At 41.9% G+C, this 11288-nt stretch overlaps 1 protein-coding gene across 1 annotated transcript; it reads left to right on the top strand.

Annotated features, from left to right (window-relative positions):
* The first annotated feature begins 1995 nt into the window (after window positions 1-1995).
* On the top strand, window positions 1996-3564 carry LOC123149657 (uncharacterized). Its single transcript, XM_044569364.1, has 4 exons — window positions 1996-2233; window positions 2565-2743; window positions 2879-3053; window positions 3151-3564. Exons 1-4 carry the CDS (start codon window positions 2107-2109, stop codon window positions 3234-3236), a joined length of 567 nt encoding a protein of 188 aa, XP_044425299.1. The 5' UTR covers window positions 1996-2106; the 3' UTR covers window positions 3237-3564.
* The last annotated feature ends 7724 nt before the right edge of the window (window positions 3565-11288 follow it).

The raw sequence follows: 11288 nt of genomic DNA, 5'->3' as shown, positions 1-11288 counted from the left end.
TTGAGAGGGAAAAAACATTGATAACCACGCATGCACAACTCTGAAAAACCTCGCGGGAAAAAACAACATTTTTCTCATCTTATTCTCAGCGATTGTGTGCGTGCGAGCGCACGTGTGTGTGTGTTTATGTTTGTGTGTGTGTATGTGTGTGAGAGAGACGCCTTAGGACTGATCATATTCAAATGCGTTTTCGTTGTGTGAGCATTGAGACCACCGTCGGAAACACAAATGTGATGCCATTTTAAAATAAAGGACGTCTAGATATCAAGGTCTCGAGTCGTGGTTATTGGGTTAAGAGCGTGTGTTTTTTTCAGTCCCGTTGCAACGCACGGGCTCTTTTGCTAGTAATAATAAAGCAAATTGGGTTTATTTCGTCCGTCATGACATTTTCAGAAAAGTCCCTCTATTTCAGTGAATTCAACCCGCAGTCCGGATTTAAGTCACACCCGAATCGTTATTTTACATTTTCTGAAACTCCCCTGATGTTTTACGTAATTCATCCGCGGACCATATTTAAGTCAAACAATGTTTTTTTAAATCATCCATATCTGTTAAACCGCAACTCTGATTTAAACATGTTATATATGAAATTTGATTAGAAAAATATGTAGAATATGAATATGAGATTATTTTTACCTGTTAAGTATTTTTAAATATTACTTTGAAATATATTTAAGTCAAACAAATGATTTTCTAAATTATCCGTATCTTTTAAACCGTAACTTCGATTTTAACATATTATATATGAAATTTTATTAGAAAAATGTGTGGAATCTAAATATGATGTTAATTTAAATGTTGAATATTTTTAAAATATTGTTTTGGGAGCAAACTTATAATTTATAGAGTAAGATCCGTTTTCCTTTCGTATCATCGGTGATCCGGATTGCAAATAAACACTCCAATATAATAATATAGGGAAAAGTAAATATCGATAACTACACATGCATATCTCTGGAAACTGTCGTAGGGGAAAACAATAGATTTCTCATCGCGAGAGTGAGAGAGAGAGAGAGAGAGAGGGAGGGAGAGGGAGGAGAGAGGGGGAGAGAGGCCTTAACCATATTCAAACACGTTTTTGTTTTGTTTTGTGTGAACACCGAGGTCATCGCCGACGAGGGTAAAAAGGAGGATAAGTGGCAACACAAATATGATGCCTCGCAAAAATAAAGGAGATGGACCTATTGTGGTCTTGAGTGATGGTTCTTGGGTTAAGAGCGTGTGTTATGTTTTCTCTCCCGTTGCAACGCACGGGCTCTTTTGCTTGTACGATAACACCGATCGATCTGGTCAGCCACACAAAGATAGATAATTTGTATCTTTTTTTATCTTCTCTGTTTAGTGCTATGGGACTGTAATAGATAATTTATTCACTTTCTTCTAAAAACTCTACATGTTTATTTTCGAGATTTTAGCGTATGCCTCACAGCCGGATGACACCGTTCGGATGTTGAACTGTTGGACGTATTTGTCGAACCGGCCAATCTTGCTGGGCGATGATAAATTTTTTTTCTCTCCTGGTGCAACGCACGGACATGTTTGCTAGTGATAACTAATGCAATGTAGCACAATATTTGACCATCGGTACACATACTAGGTTTCTATGACTTCGATATTTAGCTGCCTTGAACTTTCAGCAGATAGATCATACCTTGCGGCACGCCTGCTTTCAAGTACTCATCACAAGCTCCATCCCCGATCCCAAGCGGAATTGTTGAGTGCTTTAATTAAGACCCGCTGTTTCTTTTGCTTCTAAAAGCGCGCGTGGCAAAAGGAAGCAAAGGGATTTAAGGCGTGCCATGTTGTCATGAATAGATCTAGAAGGTGATCGAGTAGACTAGGGTATAAACGAGGCAACTTTCCAATCCTTATATAGGAACATAATGAGTATAGATTGCGACGATTGTATTTGTACTCCAGAAAAGTGTCTAAAGTTTCAACTTTCATACAGTACCGCACTATCCGCCCTTGGTGACGCAACCGATGCATGCGTGGAGTGGCCACTGCTGCCCACCTCCACTCGGCCGGGCCACTGGTATAGTATATATACGCCCCTCCGCTATCCCTCTCTCTTGTGCACAACTCTTAAGGTTAAACACAGGAGCTATGGGGGATCCCATAACCTACAAAGACCGAAAGACGGATTTGACTGCAGTACCTCGTGGGGAAGTAACACCTTCAGAGCCATGTCAAGAGGATGAAGCACAAGAGAATCGGCGTAAGAATATCGAAGGTAAGCAGACAGGTTCTTGTAGTCGGCTTAGTGTTGACCTCTAGTTCCTTATCAAACCTTTTTGTTGACCGATGTAATCTACATCAAACATGCATCTCTCTGGATCTCTAAAAAATTCTTTGGGATTCACTACTCCGTCCGTCCAGAAATATTTGACATTGAAATGCATCAAAATAAATGTATCTAGAACTAAAATATGTGTAAATACATCAGTATGATAAGTACAAATTGCATTTTTTTGTGAATTGTTTGGATTGCTTACTACATGTGTCACGTGGTAATTGCATTTTTTTTAATATAGTTAGTCTGATACAATCGTATGTACACGCAGATTATGTCAAACAGCTGAGCCCAAAACTTCTGGATGATTTCAAAAGAACATTCCCGCAGAAACGTCTCGATGATTTTGAAAAAACATGCCTGCAGCGTAACAATTCAAGTGATCCAATTTGCTTGGAAGAATGTAAAATCACATTGGTCGCTACCCTTGTTCTGAAGGGCGTTCCCCAGGTGAGCTGGCCCCCGTCCTCACTTAGTGACAAGTGATATGTATAATGGTCGAACCTATATATTCCACTGAAAACATTTTCCTTGACTATAAGAACGATGCAACAGTTAACTAATAATGCTCTGTTTTGTTTGCAGCATGTGAAAGAACAATATGAGTTGAGGCTTACGTCAGGAGAAGTGCGTATCATCAAGAAGCTGGAAAATGTACCCCTCACTCACCTATCCGGGGATCAGAGCATGACCGAGGACCGTACTCATACTTCACCGGAAACATCAGTCCATACCGCAAATAATACAAAGGAAGCGACACGTAAGGATACCCTTCTTCCGCTATCTCCTACTCTTTTCAACTTAATTATTGCAGATGAGTTTACTTCTATTTATTGAAAGCTGCTGACATCTTTCAGCATCTTCCCACACGAGGGACTCACCAACGGTTTCCCCGACTGCTGTCAGCACCACGGTCGGCCTGTCTCATCTCTCGTTGTCATAGGGCCATGGAGATGTGGTGGATCCCTGTCCTTGCCGGTGGGAGGGCTCCTGCTTCATTTTTAAGTGTGTTTTTAGTCTGTTTAGGGTTTGTGTCCTGCTCAAATCGACGAGACAGTGGTGGCTTTCTGAAGTTGGAATAAGGTTCTCCCCGCATAGCCCCCGTTCTTACGGTGCAACTAGTGCCATGGGAGGGCGGGTCGATATTTATCTCCTGCGGATCTCGCAGGTTTCAGTCGGTGCTCATCTTTCATGGATCCACTTGTATCCACTCTTCATTTGTGTGTTTTCAGATTGAATCTTTTTTTATCTATGCTTCTCTTTATCGGCGACAGTTGTTGTTCTTATGCGCTAGTCCTATTGGGCCTTACCAATTATGCCAATGATCCAACAAAAAACAATATGTAGTAAAATTTTAATATTTTTACGATTACACTTATAAATTATCATGAATTATATTAGTGTTTATTCATAAACCTATTATCATTGACTTATTGTATGTCGCAAGTTGATTGTATCATATCACATAATATCGACTAGTTTTCTTAAGCAGTATATGTCGCTATTACTCGTCTCAGTTCCGAATCAAGTAAACATCGAATATGCATCCGTATTCGAGTAATATCAGATCCACATCCATATCCGGTAACATCCGTAATAGAATTCTTTTTCATTTTGAAAATATGAAAATGGATGTGGTAAGAGCACTATCCGATTCACATGCGGTAATTTTCCACCCTTAATATTAACTAATAGTCGTTGACCGTGGAGTACTTCTCAATCCATTAGCGAGGACTATATCATTTAGCAAGCTTAAAACTTAAGTAACATGTATATGAGATTTGTTTAGCTTCCTGAACACCAGGCAGGAAGAGCAGCCCTATACCAAGTGTAGCCAAGTTCTAGGGTCATTTTCTACTTAGTTGGACATATCACTTCCAAAAATCATAAAAAAAATCAAGCAAGAAAATGGATGCGCTAACACACAACAACTTTCACCTTACTTTCTCAAAAAAAACCTATGAATATCAAGAAAGAAAACAGATGTGCTAACGCGCAACAAGTTTCGCGCTAGTTGCTCAATCCATTGCATGCTTCTCTTCTGTGTTGCACAAGTGAAGATTTGCTATCTGATCTGATGGAAGGAAGTGAGGTGGAAAGTGTTGCCGTGTCAAAACGAGATCGTGTGGGAGTTTTCTCTTCTTCGACACTATCGAAAATCATGCATTTCGATGGATGCATGGACATTCAAAATGAAGGACGCTTTCAGAGGTGAAAGGCCATGGGGAGATATATTTTTATGATCCATGGGTCTCTGATTGGTAAATCGTGTCCAAGCTCCCTACAAGATTTGGTTTAACTGTCATAGATCACTACTAGGGAAAAGCCTATACACAGAATCTTACCAGCAGCGCTCCTCAAAATACCACGCTACTGCTATTTAGCAGCAGCGCGTGTTATCGAAACGCGCTGCTGACGGGAAAATAGCAGTAGCACGTCCACCACAAACCGCGCTACTGCTATAATTGCCATGACCTCGCCCCCCCGCTAGTTATAGCAGTAGCGCACTATACTGAACAGCGCTACTGCTATAGAAGTTAGCAGCAGCACGCTTCTAGGAAAACCGTTGCTGCTAAGATCATCCCACAAGTTTAGTCCCACCTCGCTCCGTGAACAGGGTGTTTACCACCTTAAATATGTTATTTCTGAAACTACCACAACCAGTTGGTCTTCACTGAACTCTATGTGTAAAATTTGTGGCCGCAATATGAGTCCTCTCCGGTTCCTACCGGAGAGGACTCATATTGACAATTCAGATTGTACACAAAAAGATCATTGATGGCCAATGTATTTTTGCATTGACGTATTTTTTGTATAGTTACACTTAGCAGTAGCGGTTTATATGCAAAGCGCTACTGCTATTCAGATTAGCTGTAGCGCGTTTTGGCAAACGCGCTACAACTATCCCTACCTTATCCCCACGCGCACGACCGGCCCTCACTCACACTCTCACTCTCGCCCTCGTGCCGATAACCGTCGTCGTGCGTCGCCGCCGCCGCCGCCTTCGTCCGTCCGCCGCCGAGGTACTCCCCTCCTTCCGTCCCTCCTCCCTCCTCCTCGCACATCCTCCCTCCGCCTGCGGCCGCCCCTCCCTCCTCCGCCGCCGCCCTCCTCCCTCAGCCTGCGGCCGCCCCTCCTCCCTCCTCCGCCGGCAGCCCTCCTCCCACCGCCCTCGACCTCGCCGCCCCTAGCTACCTCTCCGTCGCCCCCCACCCCCTGCCACTAGTTAGTACTAGATTTAGTAGTTGTAGATGTTAATTTAGGGTTCATAGCTAGTACTAGATGTTGCTTAGTTAGTACTAGATTTTTAGTAGTAGTAGATGTTAATTACTAGTAGTGATGGTACTAGTTAACTAGGGCAGTATGATTAATAGTAGTTGTAGTTGAACTACTTTAGTTGTAGTTGAACTAGTTTAGTAAGTAAATTAATAAACTAGTTGAACTAGTTGAATTAATAGAACTAATGTATTTTTAGTAAGATAATTAATATAACTAGTTGAACTACTTTATTTTTAGAAAGAACTAGTTTTTTTCTATTTATAGTAAGTTTATATTTAGTAAGAACTAGTTGAATTAATAAAACTAGTTGAACATGTCATATTTGTTGTTATTTTTTAGTTTAAGCAATTATTCGGGATGTATTAGTGATAACTTATATGGTTTCAGGTGACCACCGTCGTCCCCGTCACCGACCCCCTCCGACATCCCCGCCGTCGTCCCAGTCACCGACCCCCTCCGACATCGAGGTGAGACCAGCCAAATATCCTTGTATATCTTGTGTTGTTGCTCAAATAGGATATGTGGTTGCCCAAGTGGCCGTTCATGTTCAGTTTACATCTCCGAGTGGCCTATGTTTTGCCGGAGTGTTGATTAATTTCCGTTCCGGCAAATTTCAGGCGCTCGATATGTCCTTTTTTAGCAAAGGTCATGCCGGATTTTTTCGTGAATTCTGGCATGACTTGTGCTAGAATATGTACAAGTTTAATCTTTGAATTATGAACGTAGGAAATGTCGTACTCGGACGACGACAGTCTCCCGGGGGAGTGTAGCTGGTGCCACGACGATCGAGGTATGTGCGACAGGTTCGTTCAGCTGGACGAAGATCGGCGCTTCAGCATTAAGCTCGAGGAGACCTTCGATTGTGAAACGGTACGCAACAACGACAAGTGTTTTTTTCGTAATTAAGCATGACTTCAACTATTTCAACGTCTAATTTTCATATTTTACAATTCGACTAGCTTATCCCATGCCATGCAAGACGCTATGTCTTGGAGAGGATGGGTTTTGAAGACCATGAAAATTTCGAAACAAAGAAAATACACCTAAGGACCCATCATGATATGGATTTTGAAGTAAATCTGTGCAATGCTCAGAGCGTAACCCATTTTGGTTGCCAAAATTGGGAAGCACTTTGCAAAATGTATGGTTTTTATGAGGGTATGATTGTCACCATGGATCTTGGTGATCCTGACATCGAGCAAGACAATATGGACATTTGGGTCCTTGTTGATACGCTTCCGATTGTACCGCTATGTGAGTTTCTCAAACATAGTTATTAACTAATTTATATTGTTTATTTCAAAATAGTTGATAGCTTATTTCCATTGACAGCTTATTTTGATTCTTCAAAGACTGTGCGGAAGATGGTAGATAAAACCCACTACACCGATGGCACCGAATTAACGTATAAGGAGAAAAATCATCTGATCGCATTTTGTACTCTTCTTGAGAATTACAATAACTATTATCGAACTCCTCCAAATTATGGTGAATACGTGCCACTAGTGCATGTGTTGAACCACGGTAACTTCTCTGGAGATACCCTGGTAAGATTTTTTACTATTACGACATCCGTGCATCTTTTGCATACTTCTAAAACTAGTACATCATTGCTAACTACGAAGTTATTATTATGTTTTTCAACAGAAACTCCCGATGGATTGTGTGCCTCATCTGATGTCTCTGCATGGTCGCCTCTCAGTTCTGAACATACTGCTAGGTAAATCTAGGGAGCTCACCTGTGCATCTCGGATTTCTAAAACCGGTGAACACATGTTCATCAAAGAATGGAAGAAATGTATGGACATTCGCAAGGAGGTTCTTGGAAGTAACATTCAGCGAAAGGCAAGAATTGGAGACAGGCTAATCTCCATTCTCCATAATGGAGAGTCAGGGGCTATCTTGTTTTTTGCTATTTTACCTTAGAAAATGTAGTAGGTCTTAATCGAATGTAGTAGGTCCTATGAGGTACAATATGTTTATTATGTGGTAATGTGTTAGAGTTGATAATGCGGAGTACTTGTGATTACGACTAGTGACCAATTTGCTATGTGATGTCATTGATGAAAACGATGATCTTGAGGAGGTGTTATATGACAATGATGTATTATGATGATAAGTTGTTAATGATATGATGATGATGATGATATTATTATATCATTGGGTGAAAGAACCGCGGATTAGTTTCAAGTGGATGGACATCCACTTGAAACTAGTCCACGGTTCTTTCACCCCGTGATGTAATAACTCATTATGATGTAAAAACAATCTCTAAATTCCTGTTGTATGAAAACTTGTGTAAAGGTGTTTGAATACAACATGAAATAAAAAAGAAATAAAATACTAAATAATAGTAGTAGCGCGGGAAAGGAGAAGCGTTACTACTAATTACCAGTAGCGCTGTTCTGACGAAGCGCTACTACTAAGTCAATTTAGAAGTAGCGTGGATCTAGGCGCGCTATTGCTAAGCATTAGCTGTAGCGCCTTATCAGTAGCGCTCTTGCCCGCACTACTGATAGGCCTAAAACCCGCGTTGCTGCTAGGCTTTTCCCTAGTAGTGGATGATCAATGCAAATAATTTGTCTTTTGGTAGTTTCATGTTCTTCTCTCTTAAGTCATAAGAACCACTGTATAGTTAAGTGGGGTTGAGGTGATCCATAGTCAGAAACTAACGTGAAGCTCAAGCTAAAATTCTATATCTTCTGGTGAAGATTTTGAGAAAAAAATCTCTTCCAACTTGGCTGAGTCAGCTTTGCTTGCAACCCAAATAAATTTGGCGCGTGAGTTTGAAATACTACCATTAGGAAACGTGCCTGTTGATTGATGGCTCAGTGTCATTCGGTTATATCATATCGGGTTGCTACTCCGGCTATAAATAGCCACCTCCTCCACCATAAGTTTGTGGCTGCTCCGAGTTATTTCATGGCTTTTGTTGTTTGAAAGCAACCCACCTCCGGAGCATTTGAGATTTTGATTTCCTGCAAGGAAAAAAACCAAAACATCCAGAGCCCAAAGTCATTCAACATCACCGAAGACATTCTGTTATGAGTTCAAAGACTTATTACAATTGAAGCTTGGGATTTCCAGACGATTAGGTGTCATGTTTTGATCATCCAAGAGCTATTCTGGTTTGCCGATGAACAAGTTTGTGAAGGGTTTGAGAAGTCTACCTTGATGACTTACCTGAGTGATTGGCCGGGGTCTAAGTGATCTTAGACATGGTCTTCTGAGTTGAATGTCAGCCTCTCCAATCAAATGTAAAGTTGTAACAACAATTAGAACTGGTAAAACAAATCTCAAGTCTTCCTCGAGCAACTGGTTCTATCCTTTCACTACTTTATTTTAGTTTTCTTCTGTGAAGACTTTGCTTAGTAGAAAACATGGCTTTCATTCGGGCCTAGCCAGCCAATTATTCCCGGTTCAGTCAAGAACAGGGACCCATGAGGGAATTTGCCCCGGTTCGTGAGCCCGGGGGGGGGGGGCTCGTGGGCATTGTTCCCGGTTCGTATGGACCCATTTGTCCCGGTTCCTGGCACGAATCGGGTCCAATGGTCCTTGCTCCTGGCCCACAACCATTGGTCCTGGTTGGTGGCTTGAACCGGGACCGAATGTTGGGCTTTAGTCCCGGTTTCTACCACGAACTGGGACAAATGAGTTGCCTATATATACTGCATCGCCACAGAAGAGCACTCCACAGTGCTCTGTTTTTTCTGGCCGACGAGGGGAGGGCATTTGGGTGCTCTAGATCACCTCCTATGCACATGAGGTGTTCGATGAAATGTTCGAGCCATGCTAGTTACTCGTTCTCCTCTCGAAACTCAACCTCCGAGCTCCATTTTTCTCGAGATTTGTCTAGGTTTAGCGGTCCGTCACGTCTTGTCCCCGTCTTCACCGCCGTCGATCGCCCGCGCCGATCTCGTCGTCGGCACCACATGGTGAGCCTCTTGTTCTTATCTTCTTTCTGAAAGAAAAAATTCTTTCTTCAGATAGATACTTGTCTAATTTTCTTACTTTTATTATTTCTTGTTATTATATAGTGGGATGGTTTTGGTATCCGCCCCCGTCGGCCCTCGTCCTGTCTATGATTCGAATGTGGTATATATTTTCTTTTGATAACTATTTGGTTCATTTATTGTTTACAACAATTATGCCAACCAGCGTGACATAGATTTTATTTATCTAGGAGGTGGTTGAACCGGAAATTCCAACCGACCCTATTGTCGACAGGTTAAATTTAGTTGAAGAAGACAAAAATTACTTGAAGGAAAAAATAAGAAAAATTGAGGAGGAGAAGATGATATTGGAGTTGCATATTGCGGATGTCATCGATGATCACAAGATCAAGATGGATGCAATGCGATTGAAGATTAGGAAGATTAGAAAATATGCCATTCATACCGAGGCTTGGTATCATTATGTAGTTGGATCAGTTGATAACTTCATCCACCCCGACAACAACATAGCCATCTGGAATCAGAGAGCAATGGTAAGTTCCATCAGGTATAGGAGGTAAGGCAAAGCCGACCGCCCCCTTCATGGATAGGTTCATGCATTTCTCATGTAGATCACAATGTACCCTCTGCGTGATATCATCCACAGGGTAGAGAGGAGCCGTGACATCATCTATGGGCCAAACAAGCTCCGTGGAAGTGCCATGTTGCTTTTCCGCTAAGATGGTGGACTGCTAGTATCAAATGCAGGATCTTCATGCCGCTGAGATGGGCTAGTAGCATGTTGGCTGGTAAATGCCTCTATTTGCTTCTACTTCAATGCTACTATTTGTTCTATCTTTTGCAGCCGGTCTGCATCCTGTTTCTTTTTTCTCCCATGGCTTGTATAAGTGTCACTGCAGTCGGGAAACCCAACCTTCCACGGAACGGAGCCTGATGTGCCTCGTGTTTGTCCACTGTGTTCAAGATTCCCGAGGGCGCGTGTCAGCTTGTGGTTCTCTCTGTCTGGAATGAACTTCCTGTCCTCCATGTTCTTCATTGTATCTTGAAGGGCTTTGACATGTGTTGCAAGTTGATCTTTTGTATAATACACTTCCCTATTTCTGGGTCCAACTGTCCGCAATGCTTGTAGAACCAAGTCTTTGCCCGTTCATTCCACTCCAATGGCTCTGGAACTATCCTTATTAATTAGGTTTTTCCCATCTTTCTCCCACTTAGGCGTAACAACCCTGTAGCCATGTGACCCCGTAACATGGTGATATTTCTTCTTTGTAGCATTGTCCTCATTTATTTTTGACCTTTTCTTAGCTTCATCCAATGTCTTGTACTTCACAAATGCGGGCCAGTGATCTTTTATCTTCTCATATGCTCCGATGAATGTTGGATCGAGTTTTGTCTTTCAGGACATAGTCTTGCTGTAATATTTTCTTCCAGTTGCAGAATTGTGCGGCCATCTTCTTAAGAGCCCAAGCCTTGACTTTTCTCTCTATAACTTTGTTATTTCAATCCACCTCTGCCAGTAGGGTGAAATTTGTCTTGAGCGTATTCCAAAGCGTTTCTTTGCATCTATCCTCGTCATAACTAACTCCATCTGCCTTTAGCTTATTCCATTCTTGAATGCTGATCGGGATGCTGTCCCTGACAATAACTCCACACTGATTTACCGATCGGTTTACGGTCAGCTTTGGAGCAGTCGGTTTGCCATCTGCAGCGACTTCTTCGATTGTGAAGATTTCATTCTCGTCCAACCTTTTTTCAGGGCTTGT

The sequence above is a fragment of the Triticum aestivum genome, chromosome 1B, assembly GCF_018294505.1.
Source record: "Triticum aestivum cultivar Chinese Spring chromosome 1B, IWGSC CS RefSeq v2.1, whole genome shotgun sequence".
NCBI classification, from domain to species: domain Eukaryota; kingdom Viridiplantae; phylum Streptophyta; class Magnoliopsida; order Poales; family Poaceae; genus Triticum; species Triticum aestivum.
The sequence above is the reverse complement of the archived record's forward strand: the minus strand, read 5'-3'. Positions and strand labels throughout refer to the sequence as shown.